The sequence below is a fragment of the Bufo bufo genome, chromosome 8 (assembly GCF_905171765.1).
Source record: "Bufo bufo chromosome 8, aBufBuf1.1, whole genome shotgun sequence".
In the NCBI taxonomy this organism is placed as follows: domain Eukaryota; kingdom Metazoa; phylum Chordata; class Amphibia; order Anura; family Bufonidae; genus Bufo; species Bufo bufo.
This window is the reverse complement of record NC_053396.1, coordinates 33,978,231-33,997,464: the sequence shown is the minus strand read 5'-3', so window position 1 is coordinate 33,997,464 and position 19,234 is coordinate 33,978,231. Positions and strand designations below refer to the sequence as shown.

At 46.2% G+C, this 19,234-nt stretch overlaps 1 protein-coding gene across 1 annotated transcript in view; it reads left to right on the top strand.

Moving 5' to 3' along the window:
* Window positions 1–454, top strand: part of ADGRD2 (adhesion G protein-coupled receptor D2) — a 388,936-nt gene extending 388,482 nt beyond the window's left edge. Inside the window, exon 26 of the mRNA XM_040406278.1 lies at window positions 367–454. Coding sequence (XP_040262212.1) covers window positions 367–374 — 8 coding nt within the window. The 3' untranslated portion in view covers window positions 375–454. The remainder of the gene's footprint in view (window positions 1–366) is intronic.
* The last annotated feature ends 18,780 nt before the right edge of the window (window positions 455–19,234 follow it).

The window sequence follows — 19,234 nt, the reverse complement described above, 5'->3', positions numbered from 1 at the left end:
AATAACTCAATTGGGTATACAAAATTTTAATTACATGCAATTACAAAAGTATCCAGATCCAGGTGCTGTTTTGAAAACTGTAGAATATTTTTTTGGGGTGGGGCAACCCCTTTAAGTAAATTTTAAAATAAAATAAGGACTTGCTGCTGTGTCCAGAAAAAAAAAAAAAATGAAAAAAAAAATTGATGATTCAGCTGAGAGGCTCTCAAATATATAGTACTCATCTGTTACCTGACTGTGGTCAGCTTTAAACTTTCTAGAAACTGAGAAAGAATAAAGTACGGATTACCAATCAAGTGGTGTAATCGAAAAGAGGTCAACTGTAAATCTAACCTGTTTGTCTCTTTGCTTATTTTATCTTTTCAGGTTGCTGACTGAATGATAAGAACAAATATTAATGCCCATTAAAAACCATGGACATGACGGAAAGCCATTGTACAACGGAGGTTAAAACGGCATGTATGAACTCCTGATAACTACTGCTTCATTCAAGAAGAGAAAGTGATGGCATCATCTGTCTAATACTCTTCAAGTATAGAGACCAGAAACCAGAAGTTTACACAATGCTGCATCATAGGACTTGACCTCCATGACCTCCATGTCAGTATTCTATAATATATTCATCTTTGTGATTGAAGGCCTTATGAGGAAACTAAGGACATATTATCTATTATCGCGTTTGCTGGAATAAACGATTCTTCATCTGAATTAGAGAATGTACTACAGAACTGAATGCACAATTTTTAAGGGGTTTGTCCTTTTGGATAATCTTATATAATTAGAACGGACCCTGGATAGTAAGATGATCACAGGCTTCCCATTGCTGATTCAGTGAGCAATCAGCTGTAATATGTTGAAGAACGTGACTGCAAGTGTTCAATTCTCCTACAGTGCCACCATAGAGGGAAACAAGCAATTACACAAGTTCTGTTGAAATCAATGATTTGTCTGTGTAATATATGGTCCATCTGGTCCTCCAGAGCTAGTCTTTGTGGCTGATAGAAAAAAGTCCTTAAAGGGCTTCTGTCACCCCACTAAACAATTTTTTTTTTTTTGTGTACTTATAATCCCTATCCTGCCATATTGCCATACATTATGTTATTAATAATTTTCGTTCAGTAGATTTAGCAAAAAACATACTTTTATGATATACTTGCTGGTAGCAGACGCAGGAAAACCGCCCCCTCCTTCTGTTGATTGACAGGGCCAGCCGCGATCTCCTCCTCCGGCCAGCCCTGTCAGCATTCCAAAAATCTCGTGCGCTTGTGTTGATTCGGCGCAGTCGCTCTGAGATAAGGAGGCTCGCCTCCTCAGCACTCCCTCAGTGCGCCTGCGCCGATGACGTCACCGAAAGAGAAGACATCATCGGCGCAGGCGCACTGAGGGAGTGCTGAGGAGGCGAGCCTCCTTATCTCAGAGCGCCTGCGCCGAATCAACACAGGCGCGCGAGTTTAGTGGGGTGACAGAAGCCCTTTAAAGCGGTGATCCCATGATTAATGTGACAAATGAAAATCAGACATCATACAGTACACAACAACCTCTTTCTAAGGGCTCATTCAGATGACCGCATGTTTGTGTCCGCAACCGTTCTGCAATTCATTCATTTCAATGGCGCCAGCACACAGTGGCCCTGCAAAAAAGATAGAACATGTCCTATTCTTGTCCACAATTGTGGACAAAAATAGGTATTTCTATCATAGGGCTGGCCGTTTACATTCCACAAAATGCAGAACGCACAAGGCGGATATTCGTGTTTTGCGGATCCATAATTTGTGGACCGCAAAAACGGATACGGTCATCTGAATGAGCCCTAACAAAGCTAAAACCAGCCCTGTACTTCACATAGATCCAAAGCTCTTCTACGTCCATTGTTTCAATTGCTCACCTGGATTTTTTTGAATCTGGCAGCTCAGGAGGTCTGTCCTTTCACAGGGGTCGCTTTCTTTCTGCTGCAAATGAGGGATTGTGTCCTTTCTGCTGCAGCTCTCTCTGTCACAACTTCTAATAGTAGAACAGTGGTGGCAGTTTAAAAGGCTTGTCCATTGCCCCCTCAGTCCCCCAATTGTGTTTGACTAAATACAAGAATCATACTCTGGTCTCCGCCATAGTGGCTGCTTTTGACTTTCTCTGTATCTGGGCTTGTTTTACTTACAGCTGGGCTGCAGATGAGGGCACGGCCACAGTTTCAGTCAATGACTGGCCTAGGTGTTGACATGTCCACAAGTGGTACGTGATCCAGCAGTGATTAGGGAACACATCATCACTGTAACCAGTGATTGGCTGCAGGGGTCCACTGGACCCTGGCCAGAAGAAAACAAGCCCAGGACCAGAAGATTACCAGACGTAGCCAGGATGCAGAACCAAAGCAGAGGGGACAAGTCTAGTATGATTCTTGTATTAGACCAAACAAACTAGGGGGCTAACTAAAAACTGAGGGGATTCTGGATATCCGATATCATGAAAATCTTTTTTCTAACAAAGCTAGAACAGCCCTGTACCTAACATGGATCTAGAGATCTCGCCATTCATTTCTCCATTTGCTCTGCTAGACTTATTTTAAGCTGCCAGCTCAGGGGGCATGTCCTTTTTGCTGCAGCTGGTGGCAGCTAAAGGATGGAACTAAGCACGTGTGTCCATCTCAGTGTGTTGGATAGAGAAATTAGAAAAAGATCAAACAACAGGTGGCGCTATACAGATAGATTTCATTGAATAAATCAGTTGCTGTAGTAAATTTGTAATTACATGCAATTACAAAAGTATTCAGATCCAGCTGCGGATTTAAAAACTGTAGAGTATTTTTCATGGGACAATCCCTTTTTAAGGATGGAACTGAGCATGTGCATCTACTTTGGTGGCAACAGAAGTGGACAGATAAATATGGACTAGTAGAAACAGCGGGTGACGCTGTACCTATAGCTCAGAATTCCCATATTTTCCCTGTAGTAATACATGGCATCTATTCACGTGAATGGACAGCCATATAGATTTTGTTAGCCACTTTTTGGCTTGTCTTATAAAGTGGATTTTCGTGACTTTTTAACACTTGATATTGAACTTGTTACTCACCGGGCACTTATTACGGTGTTATTAAATGTTCACTCTAACATGTGAAATGTACCGGACTTAGCAAGATTCAAGTTCATACCAACTGTCTACAGCGGCTATCCTGGATCTAGTATACAATACTGCAAGGATAAATGAGTATTGGAGGACCAAAAAAAAACACAACAAACTGGACTTTCAGATGAACCAGAAGTATATGTAACAGATTTCTTTCTTTTAGACTGGTTAAGGACTGGATGAACGGCTTTGGGGTATATATTAGTATACAAACTAAAGAACAATAACTGCCTGCAGAAATATGATTAGCTTTTTTACTTAACCTTTGATGTAAATATTAAGATTAAAGATGTGCTTTAGTTGTTATGTTATAGGCTTCTATATTGTTTCTAATATCGAACTATCCACTGCCATCTGTATAACATAATGTTTTCTCTTGTCAAGACTTGTTAAAAAGTTGGACTTTTACTCATAGAGGTCCCCTTCCAAAAGGTGGCACTAACAAGACCGTTTTCTTCCTCTGGGACATACAGGGGTGGATTGGCCATAGACCTTACAGAAAAATTTCCCGGTGGGCCGATGCCCCAGGGGGCCACCCAAGTCCTGCTCTCTGCCAAGAATTCAGTGTAACTTATATTTGATTAATTTAAACTCCTTCTCTTTCTGGGCTTAGGAGTCCAGTGGGTGGTCCTATCCATGACTGGACTGCCCACTGGACTCCTAAGCATAGAAAGTGCAGGGAATTAAATGAGCAAACTGCAAGTTTGAGAATCTGTTCCCTGCGACACTGTGTGTATCAATCTGCGCATCTCTTGCTCTATAAGTGTCATGGTCTTACCTGCTTGCTGCTCTCCTTCGTTTGACATGTGCTGGCGGCCATCTTGGGTCCTGGGTTTCTTGTAGCCTTCCACCCTGCGGCTCCTCCTTCCCCTGGGAGGAGCTGGATGCCTAGCTCATATATATAGGAGGTCTGTGGCTTCAGTTCCTTGCTTGGTCCTCTTGTGTTCACATGCTTCTAAGACTGCTGCTGCTTCTGGTTCCTGATCCTGGCTTCGTCTGACTACCCTGCTGGTTCCTGATCCTGGCTTCGTCTGACTACCCTGCTGGTTCCTGATCCTGGCTTCGTCTGACTACCCTGCTGGTTCCTGATCCTGGCTTCGTCTGACTACCCTTCTGGTTCCTGACCTCTGGCTTCGCAAAGACTCTGCTCGGTTTCACCATCCGTTTGGACTTTTGCTTTACAGCTTTATTTTCAATAAAGCCTTCTTATTTTCACTTATCTCTTGTTGTACGTCTGGTTCATGGTTCCGTGACAATAAGATGCTCCTTGCAGATCAGATACCATTTTCAACGTGACACAATATTTTACTTCTAGGGGAGAATGTGGTGAGCATGCAGTAATCAATGTCCAGAGAGGGGGATGAGGGTCTGTTCCATCACTTTTTGCCAATGGTGCTAAGCCATGATTTTAGTACTATAAATAAAGCATTGCCTTTTATTGTAATCCTGTCTTCTGATGACAATGAGATGACTGCTGGCCCTGCCCTCAAGTACAGATAATAAACAGTCTGACTATTGTTAGTGGTCAGTGATCATTGTCAGACACCAAAATGTTTCAGATATGTAAAATTACAAAGCGCCAACACCAATTTTATATTGAAAAATGTTTTCTAATGATAGATTGATTCCTTAAACGTAATATATACACCTGCCTTTTTATATTGGTAGGGGATTAGTAATGTGTTAAAGGGGTTTTGTAGTTATTGATTTCTTACGCTCAGGACAGGTTATCAGATCCGTGAGGGTCTGACACCCGGCATCCTCAATAATAAGCTGTTTTGGGCAGTGGCTGGCAATGGAAATAGATAGTGGTGAGGGTGCTGGGTGTCAGACCCCAGAGATCTTGTACTGATGATCTGTCTTGAGGATAGGCCATCCAATTCATCCAAGTATTGGAAAACCCCTTTAACCAATAGCATTACTTTATACAGTCAACCATTGCTCCATTACACAAGCATGCAGGTAAGCATATTGCAGCAAATGAGTGACAGTCTAGGACAGTGATGGCGAACCTTTTAGAGACCGAGTGCCCAAACTGCAACCCGAAACCCACTTATTTATCGCAAAGTGTCAACATGGCGATTTACCCTGAATACTAATATAGTATATCTTCCATGTACTTTATCATTTAGCTATAATAGCCTGCCTGTGCCGTTCATAGTGCGCCCTGTGCTGATGAAGGGCAGGAAAAGTCTAAGGCAAATTGGTACACCATAGACTTTTTCTAGGGCGTAGGCGCCCACTGAGAGGGCTTTGGGTGCCACCTCTGGCACCCGTGCCATAGGTTCGCCACCACTGGTCTAGGATATCTGTACACCAGGTTGTATTGTGGTGGTTTTTTGTTATACACTCACAAAAGACTGTCATTCGATTGTTCTGTAATCCTATTCCGTACCCTTAATGTACCTGCTCAACTTGCCTATATGTTTAATATGGCTGCAGAACCAGGTATATACTAACCTAAACAGTACAGTATTAGATGATTTGTCTTTTATGCTTTAACCACCTTAGCCCCCAGTGCTTAAACACCCTGAAAGACCAGGCCACTTTTTACACTTCTGACCTACACTACTTTCACCGTTTATTGCTCGGTCATGCAACTTACCACCCAAATGAATTTTACCTCCTTTTCTTCTCACTAATAGAGCTTTCATTTGGTGGTATTTCATTGCTGCTGACATTTTTACTTTTTTTGTTATTAATCGAAATTTAACGTTTTTTTTGCAAAAAAATGACATTTTTCACTTTCAGTTGTAAAATTTTGCAAAAAAAACGAGATCCATATATAAATTTTGCTCTAAATTTATTGTTCTACATGTCTTTGATAAAAAAAAAAATGTTTGGGTAAAAAAAAATGGTTTGGGTAAAAGTTATAGCGTTTACAAACTATGGTACAAAAATGTGAATTTCCGCTTTTTGCAGCAGCTCTGACTTTCTGAGCACCTGTCATGTTTCCTGAGGTTCTACAATGCCCAGACAGTACAAACACCCCACAAATGACCCCATTTCGGAAAGTAGACACCCTAAGGTATTCGCTGATGGGCATAGTGAGTTCATAGAACTTTTTATTTTTTGTCACAAGTTAGCGGAAAATGATGATTTTTTTTTTTTTTTCTTACAAAGTCTCATATTACACTAACTTGTGACAAAAAATAAAAAATTCTAGGAACTCGCCATGCCCCTCACGGAATACCTTGGGGTGTCTTCTTTCCAAAATGGTGTCACTTGTGGGGTAGTTATACTGCCCTGGCATTCTAGGTGCCCAAATGTGTGGTAAGGAGTTTGAAATCAAATTCTGTAAAAAATGACCAGTGAAATCCGAAAGGTGCTCTTTGGAATATGGGCCCCTTTGCCCACCTAGGCTGCAAAAAAGTGTCACACATGTTGTATCACCGTATTCAGGAGAAGTTGGGGAATGTGTTTTGGGGTGTCATTTTACATATACCCATGCTGGGTGAGAGAAATATCTTGGCAAAAGACAACTTTTCCCATTTTTTTATACAAAGTTGGCATTTGACCAAGATATTTCTCTCACCCAGCATGGGTATATGTAAAATGACACCCCAAAACACATTCCCCAACTTCTCCTGAATACGGCGATACCAGATGTGTGACACTTTTTTGCAGCCTAGATGCGCAAAGGTGCCCAAATTCCTTTTAGGAGGGCATTTTTAGACATTTGGATACCAGACTTCTTCTCACGCTTTGGGGCCCCTAGAATGCCAGGGCAGTATAAATACCCCACATGTGACCCCATTTTGGAAAGAAGACACCCCAAGGTATTCAATGAAGGGCATGGCGAGTTCATAGAAATTTTTTTTTTTTGGCACAAGTTAGCGGAAATTGATATTTTTTATTTTTTTCTCACAAAGTCTCCCTTTCCGCTAACTTGGGACAAAAATTTCAATCTTTCATGGACTCAGTATGCCGCTCACGGAATACCTGGGGGTGTCTTCTTTCCGAAATGGGGTCACATGTGGGGTATTTATACTGCCCTGGCATTCTAGGGGCCCTAAAGCGTGAGAAGAAGTCTGGAATATAAATGTCTAAAAATTTTTTACGCATTTGGATTCCGTGAGGGGTATGGTGAGTTCATGTGAGATTTTATTTTTTGACACAAGTTAGTGGAATATGAGACTTTGTAAGAAAAAAAAAAAAAAATTCCGCTAACTTGGGCCAAAAAAATGTCTGGATGAAACCTTACAGAGGGGTGATCAATGACAGGGGGGGTGATCAATGACAGGGGGGTGATCAGAGAGTCTATATGGGGTGATCACCCCCCTGTAAGGCTCCATTCAGATGTCCGTATGTGTTTTGCGGATCCGATCCATGTATCCGTGGATCCGTAAAAATCATACAGACATCTGAATGCAGCCTGACAGGGAGTCTATATGGGGTGATCACCCCCCCTGGAAGGCTCCAGGGAGACGCCTGTATGTGTTTTGCGGATCCGATCCATCTATCAGTGGATCCGTAAAAATCATGCGGACATCTGAATGGAGCTTTACAGGGGGTTGATCAATGACAGGGGGGTAATCAATGACAGGGGGGTGATCAGGGAGTCTATATGGGGTGATCACCACAGTCATTGATCACGCCCCTGTAAGGCTCCATTCAGACGTCCGTATGCGTTTTGCGGATCCGATCCATCTATCAGTGGATCCGTAAAAATCATGCGGACATCTGAATGGAGCTTTACAGGGGGGTGATCAATGACAGGGGGGTGATCAGGGAGTCTATATGGGGTGATCACCACAGTCATTGATCACGCCCCTGTAAGGCTCCATTCAGACGTCCGTATGCGTTTTGCGGATCCGATCCATCTATCAGTGGATCCGTAAAATTCATACGGACCTCTGAATGGAGCCTTACAGGGGGTTATCAATGACAGGGGGGTGATCAGGGAGTCTATATGGGGTGATCACCTCCGTCATTGATCACTCCTCTGTAAGGCTGCATTCAGACGTCCGTATGTGTTTTGCGGATCCGATCGATCTATCAGTGGATCCGTAAAATTCATACGGACCTCTGAATGCAGCCTTACAGGGGGTTTTCAATGACAGGGGGGTGATCAATGACAGGGGGGTGATCAGGGAGTCTATATGGGGTGATCAGGGGTGATCAAGGGTGAATAAGGGGTTAATAAGTGACGGGGGGGGGTGTAGTGTAGTGGTGCTTGGTGCAACATATTACTGAGCTACCTGTGTCCTCTGGTGGTCGATACAAACAAAGGGGACCACCAGAGGACCAGGTAGCAGGTATATTAGACGCTGTTATCAAAACAGCGTCTAATATACCTGTTAGGGGTTAAAAAAAACACATCTCCAGCCTGCCAGCGAACGATCGCCGCTGGCAGGCTGGAGATCAACTCTCTTACCTTCCGTTCCTGTGAGCGCGCGCGCCTGTGTGCGCGCGTTCACAGGAAATCTCGCGTCTCGCGAGATGACGCGTATATGCGTGATTGTGCGCAGCGCTGCCACCTCCGGAACGCGAATCTGCGTTAGGCGGTCTGGAGGTGGTTAATGGGCTAACTAACAATTACAGTGTTATAATTAGTCCTATTAGTTTTCTTGAGTATACAGTATATAAATTCTGTTCATCTCCAGAAATGTGTACTGTTAGCTTTTACCCTCCATTAATTTCTACAAAAAAAATGAAGTGTAATATTAATAAAGCTGACTAGTAACATACAGTCAGTGATCATGTTTTTTTTTTGTTTTATGTTTTCAGTATTTTTATATCTCCACATATATCTAGATCAGGCTCTTTCGGCACTCCAGGTGTGGTGAAACTAAAACTACGACTCCCAGGCACACTCACTAGCTTGGCTGTTCTCAGAACTCTGTTAGAAGTTAATGGAGCATGCTGGGATTTGTAGTTTCACACTAGCTGGAGTGCCGGTGGTTGCTGACCCCTGATCTAGATAAGCATTGACGCCATCAAAAATCATATAGACGCTTTGAGATACTAACAGGAGATCTTTGAAGGAGTTTGTCCAGTATTTGGATATTGATGGCTTATCTCTAGGGTTGAGCGAACCCGAACTGTAAAGTTTGGGTTCGTACCAAACTTTAGGATTTTTGGACCCCGAACCCGAACATTTTAGTAAAAGTTCGGGTTCGGCGCTTTCTTGGCGCTTTTTGAAAGGCTGCAGAGCAGCCAATCAACAAGCGTTTAACTGTCTGACCTTAGAAGCCATCACAGCCATGCCTACTAATGGCATGGCTGTGATTGGCCAGTGCAGCATGTGACCCAGCGTCTATATAATCTGTATAATCGCTGCACGTTACTCTGCTGTTACTAGTGTAGGGAGAGGATGCTGCTGGTGATTTCAGGGAGAGAATAAGAGAGAATCTTTGTTTAGAACTTGAATCTAACTCAGCGATCTACATACATTTAGTTTTGTAGGTGCAGGGCACAATCTTTTTATCCTGCCCTGAGCCCAGTGAAAAAAATTACTTTTATCCGTCTGTTAGTTAGGTGGGTGGTGGCGGCGACCCACTCAGATACAGCATCTGAGCTTTTGTGACATTTAAATACAGTGTGCAACTTAAGCTAGAAATACAGCCATAATTTTCTGGGTTTTTAAAAACACCCTTTTTTTGCGCAAAATCCACTATTTTACAGATCTGCACATGTGAAATTCAAGTTTAATATATACAGCTTTCATATTCTGTTACTAAAAAAACACACTTTTTTGGCAATATACAGCATCTGGATTAGTCAGTGTGCAATTTAAGCTAGAAATACAGCCATCATTTTCTGGGGTTTTAAAAACACACTTTTTTTTTGCAAAATCCACTATTTTACAGCCCTTGCAGCATCAACACGTGTGAAATTCAAGGGTTATATACAGATTTCATATTTGGTTAGTAAAAAAACACATTTTTTTTGCCAATATCCAACATCTGGATTAGTCAGTGTGCAATTTAAGCTAGAAATACAGCCATAATTTTCTGGGTTTTTAAAAACACACTTTTTTGCCAAAATACCCAATTTTACAGCCCTTGCTGTATCTGTTAGTGTGAAATTCAAGAGTTATATACTGCTGTCATATTCTGTTATTATACAAACTTTAATTGTGGCCTAGTCTGGATCAGTACGTGTAAGATACAGTCTTTACATACTGTGGTTCTATTCAGTTATTAAACAAAACACCTATTTTGGGCACAAATCTTTAATTGTGGCCTAGTGTGGATCAGGGCATGTGAGATACACCCTTTATATACTGTGGTTATATTCTTCTATTAATAAAACACCCTTTTTTGGGCAAAATACACGATTTTTCTGGCCTTGCACCATCAGCACGTGTGAAATTCAAGTGTTATATACTACTGTCATATTCAGTTATTAAACAAACACCCATTCTGGCCACAAATCTTTAATTGCGGCCTAGTCTGGATAAGGACGTGTGAGATACAGCCTTTACATACTGTGGTTCTATTCAGTTATTTGAAATACAGCCATTTTGGGCACAAATCTTTAATTGCAGCCTAGTGTGGGTCAGGGCGTGTGAGATACACCCTTTATATAATGTTGTTACTGTATTTTTCGCCCCATAAGACGCACTTTTTCCCCCCAAAAGTGGGGGGGGGGGGAATGCCCCTGCGTCTTATAGGGCGAATGCTGCCATTTTACATCGCAGTCTGCGATGCTGCAGCATCCCAGACTGCGATGTATCAGCTGGAGGGGGGAGGGAGGAGGGGCCGTGTCATGCAATTGCGGCGGTGCCGGTGCCGTCACTGTACTCCGGCCCCGCCGCTCACTCACTGCTTTATTGCTTAAACCTTTTATAATAATAACTTTAATTGAAGTTCCGATCCCCAGCCCCATCTGTACTACTTACTAAATGTCCTGTAGCAGGCAGAGCAGGGCGGCCGGCCGTAACTCACTGACGTCACGTGCCTGCGGCGCCTACTTCATTCATAAAGTAGCCGGCGCAGGCATGTGACGTCAGTGAGTTACGGCCGACCGCCCGCCCTGCTCTGCCTGCTACAGGACATTTAGTAAGTAGTACAGATGGGGCTGGGGATCAGAATGTCAATTAAAGTTGTTATTATAAAAGGTTTAAGCAATAAAGCAGTGAGTGAGCGGCGATGCCGGAGTACTGTGACCCCACCGGCCCCGCCTCATTTGCATGACACCGGCCCCTCCTCCCTCCCCCCCTCCTACAGGTTTAGCTATGGTATATTAGGGCATCTGTGGATGCCACTATTATGGGGTAGGGGATATGTGAATGGCACTGTTATGGGGTGGGGGATCAGTGGGTGACACATATATAGCAGTGCCATCCATAGATCCACTCCACATAACAGTGCCATCCATAGATCCACTCCCTATAACAGTGCCATCCATAGATCCACTCCCCATAACAGTGCCATCCACAGATCCCCCTCCATAACAGTGCCATCCACAGATCACCCCCCCATAACAGTGCCATCCACAGATCACCCCCCCATAACAGTGCCATCCACAGATCCCCCCCATAACAGTGTCATCCACAGATCCCCCCATAACAGTGCCATCCACAGATCCCCCCATAACAGTGCCATCCACAGATCCCCTCCATAACAGTGCATCATCCACAGATCCCTCATAATAGTGTCATGCACAGACCACCATTAGTTCAAAAATGCACCAAAAGCACACCTTTTCCTCCTCAAAAACCTAGGTGCGTCTTATGGGCCAGTGCCTCTTATAGGGCGAAAAATACAGTATATTCTTCTATTAATAAAACACCCTTTTTGGGGCAAAATACTGAATTTTTCTGGCCTTGCACCATCAGCACGTGTGAAATTCAAGGGTTATATACTGCTGTCATATTCAGTTATTAAACAAACACCCATTTTGGGCACAAATCTTTAATTGCGGCCTAGTCTGGATAAGGGCGTGTGGATACACCCTTTACATACTGTGGTTCTATTCTGCTATTATTAAAACACCCATTTAGGGCAAGATCCTAAACTTGAGAAATATGAGGAGAGCGTCAAATAAGGGACGTGGCCCAGGTCGTAGTGCTGCTGGGAGCAGGGAGAGGACGCGGTCGATCTGTGCCAGCTACACGCACAAGTGAAACCCCTTCCTCAGGTGCGAGTAGGCAACAGAACCTGCAGTGGTATTTGGTCGGGCCTAATGCGGCTCTACGAATGGTGAGGCCTAAACAAGTACAGGCAATAGTAGTTTGGGTTGCTGACAGTGCCTCCAGTTCCTTCACATGGTCTCCCACCCAGTCTCCTGCTGAAAGATCAGAGTTGGCCCCTGCAGCCGATGTCTATCAGTCTTTCACCTCATCCCCTTGCACATCAGCCAAGCAGTCTGAGCCCTAAGTCATGCAGCAGTCTCTTCTGCTTTTTGATGACTCTGTTAGCAGGGTTTCCAAGGGCCATCCACCTATCCCTGCCCCAGAAGTGGAAGAGATTGAATGCACCGATGCCCAACCACTTATGTTTCAAGATGAGTACATGGGAGGACCATCGCAGCACATCTCGGATGATGATGAAACACATGTGCCAAATGCTGGGGCTTTCGAAAGTGTGCAGACCGACAAGGAAGTCAGGGGTGAAGACTGGGTGGAATAAGATGTGGAGGACGTTGAGGTCCTCGACCCCACATGGTATCAAGGTCATGCGCGTGACCTATGTAGTTTGGAGGAAGAGGCGGTGGTCGCACAGAGCCAGCAGCACAGCAGAAGAGGGAGCAGGATGCAAAAGCGGAGAAGCCGTCCTCTAGATAGCACGCTTGCTATTGCCCACCGCAGCAAGGGACTGAGCACACCAAAGCCAGCTCCAAGGAGTTCCCTGGCGTGGCAGTTCTTCAGACAATGTGCTGACGACAAGACACGAGTGGTTTGCACGCTGTGCAATCAGAGCCTGAAGCGGGGCATAAACGTTTTCAACCTGAGAACAACCTGCATGACCAGGCATTTAAGTGCTAAGCACGAGCTGCAGTGGAGTAGACACCTCAAAAACCAAGAAAAGTCTCTGGCTCCTCCTGCTTCCACTTCTGCTGCAGTCTCGGCCTCTTCATCCACCTCTAGAGTGACAGTGCCACCTGGCACCCCGCAAACAGAGGATCTGCCAGCAACACCACCACCTAGGTTACCAAGCATCTCCACAATGGAGAGGAAGAGGAAGTACCCCCCTACCCACCCACGATCCCTAGCCCTGAATGCCAGCATTTCTAAAATTACTGGCCTTTGAAATGCTGTCATTCCGTCTGGTGGAGACGGACAGTTTTAAAGGCCTTATGGCGGTGGCTGTCCCACAGCACGTTGTGCCCAGCCGCCACTACTTTTCCAGGCGAGCCTTCCCTGCACAACCAAGTAGGGGACAAAATCAATTGTGCCTGCACAACGCCATCTGTGGCAAGGTGCACCTCACTACGGATACGTGGACCAGTAAGCACGGTCAGGGACGTTATATCTCCATAACAGCACACTGGGTAAATGCAGTGGCGGCTGGGCCTGAGGCGGATAGCAGTTTGGTGCATGTCCTTCCACCACCGAGGATTGCAGGGCGTTTACCTTAGCCTCCTGTTGCTTCCTCCTCCTACTCTGCTTCCTCATCCTCTACTGGCTCCTTATCCGGTCAGCGTAACACCTTCACCACCAACTTCAGCACAGCCAGGGGTAAACGACAGCAGGCAGTTTTAAAACTTATCTGTTTGGGGGACAAACCCCACACCGCGCAGGAGCTGTGGATGGGCCTTGAACAACAGACCGATGAGTGGTTTATGACAGTGAGCCTCAAGCTGGTGGTGTGCGATAATGGGCGAAATCTTGTAGCAGCTCTGGGACTAGCCGGTTTGACGCACATCCCTTGCCTGGCGCATGTGCTGAATTTGGTGGTGCAGAGATTCCTTAAAAATTACCCCGATATGTCAGAGCTGCCGCATAAACTACGGGCCGTCTGTGTGCGCTTTCGGCGTTCTCACCCTGCTGCTGCTCGTCTGTCAGCACTGCAGCGTAACTTCGGCCTTCCCGCTCACCGCCTCATATGCGACGTGCTCACAAGGTGGAACTCCACCTTGCACATGCTGGCCAGACTGTGTGAGCAGCAGCAGGCGATAGTGGAGTTTCAGCTGCAGCACACACAGGTGAGTCGCTCTGCGGAACAGCACCACTTCACCACCAATGACTGGGCCTCCATGCGAGACCTGTGTTCCTTGTTGCGCTGTTTTGAGTACTCCACCAACATGGCCCAGTGCCATTAACACAGTTCTCAGCATTACTATCCCACTTCTATGCGTAACTGGGGGGATACAGAGGACACAGATGATACACCTCCCACAGAGGACAGCTTTTCGTTGCCTCTGGTCAGCCTGGCACACATGAGCGATTACATGCTGCAGTGTCTCCGCAACGAGCGCCGAGTTGCCCACATTTGGCGGTTGATTACTGGGTGGCCACGCTGCTGGATGCCCGTTACAAGGACAACGTACCGTCCTTAATTCCCTCACTGGAGCGTGATCGGAAGATGCGCGAGTACAAGTGCACGCTGGTAGACGCGATGCTGGTGGCATTCCCACCTGACAGCGGGGGCACAGTGGAAGCACAAGGCGAAGGCAGAAGACGAGGAAGAGGTCGCCAACGCAGCTGGGACACCGCCAGCACCTCAGAAGGCAGTGCTAGCATGGCCGAAATGTGGAAAAGCTTTGTCAGCACGCCACAACAACCAGCACCAACAGCTGATATGGAACGTCTTAGCAGGAGGCAGCATTTCACCAACATGGTGGAGCAGTATGTATGCACACTCCTACACGTACTGAATGACGGGTCTGCCCCCTTCAACTTCTGAGTCTCCAAATTGAACACACATGGCCTGAGCTTGCCCTTTACGCCTTGGAGGTACGGGCCAGCCCTGCAGCCAGTGTATTATCTGAACGTGTGTTTAGCACGGCAGGGGGCGTCATCACAGACAAGCGCAGCTGCCTGTCCACAGCCAATATGGACAAGCTCACGTTCATTAAAATGAACCAGGCATGGATCCCACAGGACTTGTCCGTACTTTGTTCAGAATAGACATGTATACCAGCCTTAACCAGCCATTGTTATACTACAGCGCAATTGCTCATTCTTGTATTTTGGATATTTAACAATCTTTTGGAGTGCACCCTACTTTAAAAAAAAAATTAAAATTAAAACCAAAAACCAGTGTTGGCTACCTTGTCCTCCTCCAACGCTGCTTCCACCTACACCGCCTCCTCAAACTCTTACTCCATATGGACCTCCACCTCATAAATCAAATTTTATTATTTTATTTGTAGCAAGGCCGAGTATTGGCCTGCATTTGTGGAAGGGGCGCCCTGGCCTTTATCAGCTGCTCACCCCCCGTCATCAGGGCACGAACAGCAGCAGTGTTCAGCAGCAGCAGTGTTCGTGTCCCTGCTTCAAGCGCTCCGAATCTTCAGCCGACAGATCGACGTCAGCGGAAGCTTCCAGCGGTCTTCCGGTCAGCTGACTCCGCGTCACAGAAGCAGCAGTGGCGGGTCGCACGTCTCGAGTCCCAGGTAAGGGAGGCTGTCATGTCACAGCAGCGCTTCTCCAGTCCGGTCGGTGGGGTCGGTCCCTTCAAGGTGAGGAAGGGACATCCCCACACCGGAACGGCAGTCTGGCAGCACGCCCCGCTCCCACGTGACTTGCACGCAGGAGTCAGCGAGACTCCATCCGGCTAATTTCGGCATCATATCTCGTGGCATGGGGCAGTTTAGGGGCTGGTTTTACAGGGGATAAAAAGGGGAGGCAGCGGCTTGCTGAACGGAAGCATGGTAAGGCTACTTTCACACCTGCGTTCAGGTGTCCGCTCGTGAGCTCCGTTTGAAGGGGCTCACGAGCGGTCCTGAATGCAGCCGTCCGGCCCCAATGCATTCTCAGTGGAGGCGGATCCACTGAGAATGCATCCGTCTGCCAGCGTTCAGCCTCCGCTCCGCTCAGTGAGCGGACACCTGAACGCTGCTTGCAGCGTTCGGGTGTCCGCCTGGCCGTGCGGAGGCGAGCGGATCCGTCCAGACTTATAATGGAAGTCAATGGGGACGGATGCGCTTGAAGATGACACCATATGGCTCAATCTTCAAGCGGATCCGTTCCCCATTGACTTTCAATGTAAAGTCTGAACGGATCCGCTCAGGCTACTTTCAGACTTAGAAAATTTTCTAAGTAATAATGCAGACGGATCCGTTCTGAACGGATGCGAACGTCTGCATTATCGGAGCGGATCCGTCTGATGAAACATCAGACGGATCCGCTCCGAACGCTAGTGTGAAAGTAGCCTAAGCTGCTTTATTACAAAATGTCTGCAGCTATTGTATAATGCATGGGATGTAAAGATTGTGGCCATGTGTGGGGGGGGGGGGGGGGGGGGGGGAGTTCTGGCACGGGCCGCCGTGCTGCTAGTTAGGTAGGGGGGGAGGATGCCTCTTAGTAGCTTTTCTGCAGGATGTTTTAGAAAAGGCTTCGGTTGATTTCACTTTCTAGATATCAGGGGCAATAGCTGTGTCTGGTTGTTAGAGTGGTAGCATTCATTACCCGCCGTTTGTCATGGGCCCCTTTGTCAGGCGCCTCATATCAGTTACTTCCCCATATCATGCTCAGCGGCCCAGTGGTTACCATTGCGTGGGGACGGAGGAGCCCAGGCTCAAAGGTGCAAAACGAGCATGGACAGAAGTCAATGGCAGAGGCTATCTCTGTGGCAGTTGGAGTGGCTTTAAATGAAAATAAAAAAATAAAAATAAAAAAAAAAATTTTTTTTTTTATTCTTCAGGTGCTCTGGTTCCACTACGATTGTAACCGGTTTTGTCCTACTCACCCCGAGTACCGTTCATTTGTAGTAAGGTCCGCCAGTTAGACTTTACACGTTTTCCACTTCCCACTATGCTGCAGCTGGTTGGGTCCACCGGAATCGGTGTCTTTTTCTTTGCATGTTGGTTTCTGCAGTGTCGGTGGTGGTTTCTGTGTTCCACGGGGTTAGTCAGCAGCTCTCTAGATTGTGATAGTGACGTTCCATAAAATTTGCTTGTTTTAACAGTCTGATCATGTCACACGTCTCGGATGTCGTGGATCCATCTGGGAAAGATTTTGGTTCAAGAGCATCCGATTCTGGGAGTATTCCTTCTCTGCGCAATTGGACTGTGCCTAAACTCATGTCTGAGCTAACTAAGAAAGGCATTCCCTTCCCAGCTGCAGCCCACAAGGCCGAGTTGTATCGGTTACTGGTGTCCACCCCCGCAGAACCAAGTCACCAAGAAGTTTCTATGTCCACGGTGCAGACCTCCTTGACGCAGCTTCATGTCATGCTCAATAGTCTCACGTCCTCCATGTCTAGCGTACAATCTAGATTGGAGTCAGTGGAGTCAAGGGTCTGTGGTTTGGCTTCACCTGCTGCACTGTTACCGGTTGTGACTACCCCAGTGGCTATTACTGCAGGTAACTTTGTTTCAGTACCAAATGTCACGCCAGCCCATTTTATCCCGGCCAACATTAAAAAGGACATTCTCGATGGGAGGGATGTGAACTTAGCTTCTCTGCTGATCGCCACTCGTGACCTGTCGGACAATAGGGTCATCGCTTGCGGCAATGTCTCTGTTGTCCTGAAGGGTTGCGACCTCAGGCTTAGTAGGAAACTAACCATACCAGAATTTGTACTTGCTTTTAGTTTGTACCGAGACATCATTTGTTCTGTTCGACCGGATAGGGGGGAAGAATTGGACCTTTACTTGTTCAAGGTCACGGAGCTTGGATACAAATATGGGGGCTTTGGCTTCTACGACTACCATTGCTCCTTTTCCGCGAAGGCTGCAGCGGCCCTCAGCCAATTCCAGTTCACCACTAACTGGTCCAACATCGACACAGAGATCTTTTGCAGGCATTTTGCTGGACTGAAAGCTCCGGCATGTTCTTCCTGCCAGTCCATATACCACACTAGCGAATAGTGTCACAATGCAGCTAGTACACCAAGGTCCAATCCTTCTGCTCCTATTCCAGGTCCATCGGTTGGTGCTCAGCAGCAGGCAACTGTGGACAAACTTGGCCGTCCCATTAAGTACCCGGGCAGGTCACAAATATGCAACAATTACAATTTTTCTGCATGCAATTATAGTCAATGCCGCCTGTTGCACATTTGTGTTAACTGTTTCCGGGCTCACCCAAAGGTCACTTGCTCATTAAAATCTGACAAACATTACTTGAGCGTTGTGAATGTGGATCTCCTGAAGTTCTACCTGCAGGGGCACGAGGATACTTTCTTTTGTGATTTCCTAGTGTCTGGGTTTACCACGGGGTTTCACACAGGCCTAGTGGCATTACCTGAAGATACTCACGAGTGTAGAAACTTGCAATCCGCTTCACTGAACCCTGCTTCCATAGATAGGCTCTTACAGTTGGAATTAGTGAAGGGGTACATCATCGGGCCCTTTACAACATCCCCTTTCGAGCGGTGGAGGGTCAGCCCCATAGGGGTCGTAACAGGTAAGTTCAACAACAAAGAGAGACTGATATTCGATTTGTCGGCTCCTCATGGCGCACACGCGTCTAGTCTTAATTCTCTTATACCGGCAGAGGAGGTCAGTATGGTGTACGCCTCCATTGATCAGGCTATCGCACTGATCTTAGCGACAGGTCACGGGGCCATTTTATCTAAAGCAGACATATCAGATGCGTTTAAGTTAATCCCGATCAGGCCAGAGCTTTGGCAATGGCATGGGATCAAGTGGAATTCGTATTATTATTTTGCCACAAAATTGACTTTTGGGTCCCGTAGCAGCTCTTGGATTTTCGATCAACTGGCAAAAGCCCTACATTGGATCCTCGAAAATAGGTTTGAGTGCTGATTGAGTCTCCTCAGGGCCCGCGAGGCAATCTCCAAAGTCTCCTAGCATGCTTCGCGCAATTAGGGATTCCCGTTTCTCCGAAAAAGGTTGATGGTCCTGCCACTGTCATTACCTTTTTGGGCATTGTCTTGGATACAGGAAGCATGTCCGCCAGGTTACCTGTAGACAAGTTGGTCAGGGTCCTGGATATTATTCACACTTTCACTGTGGGCAGGGTCACTACGAAAGCACATCTTCAATCATTATTGGGCATGCTTAATTTTGCCATGCGCGTTATCCCTCAAGGTAGGTC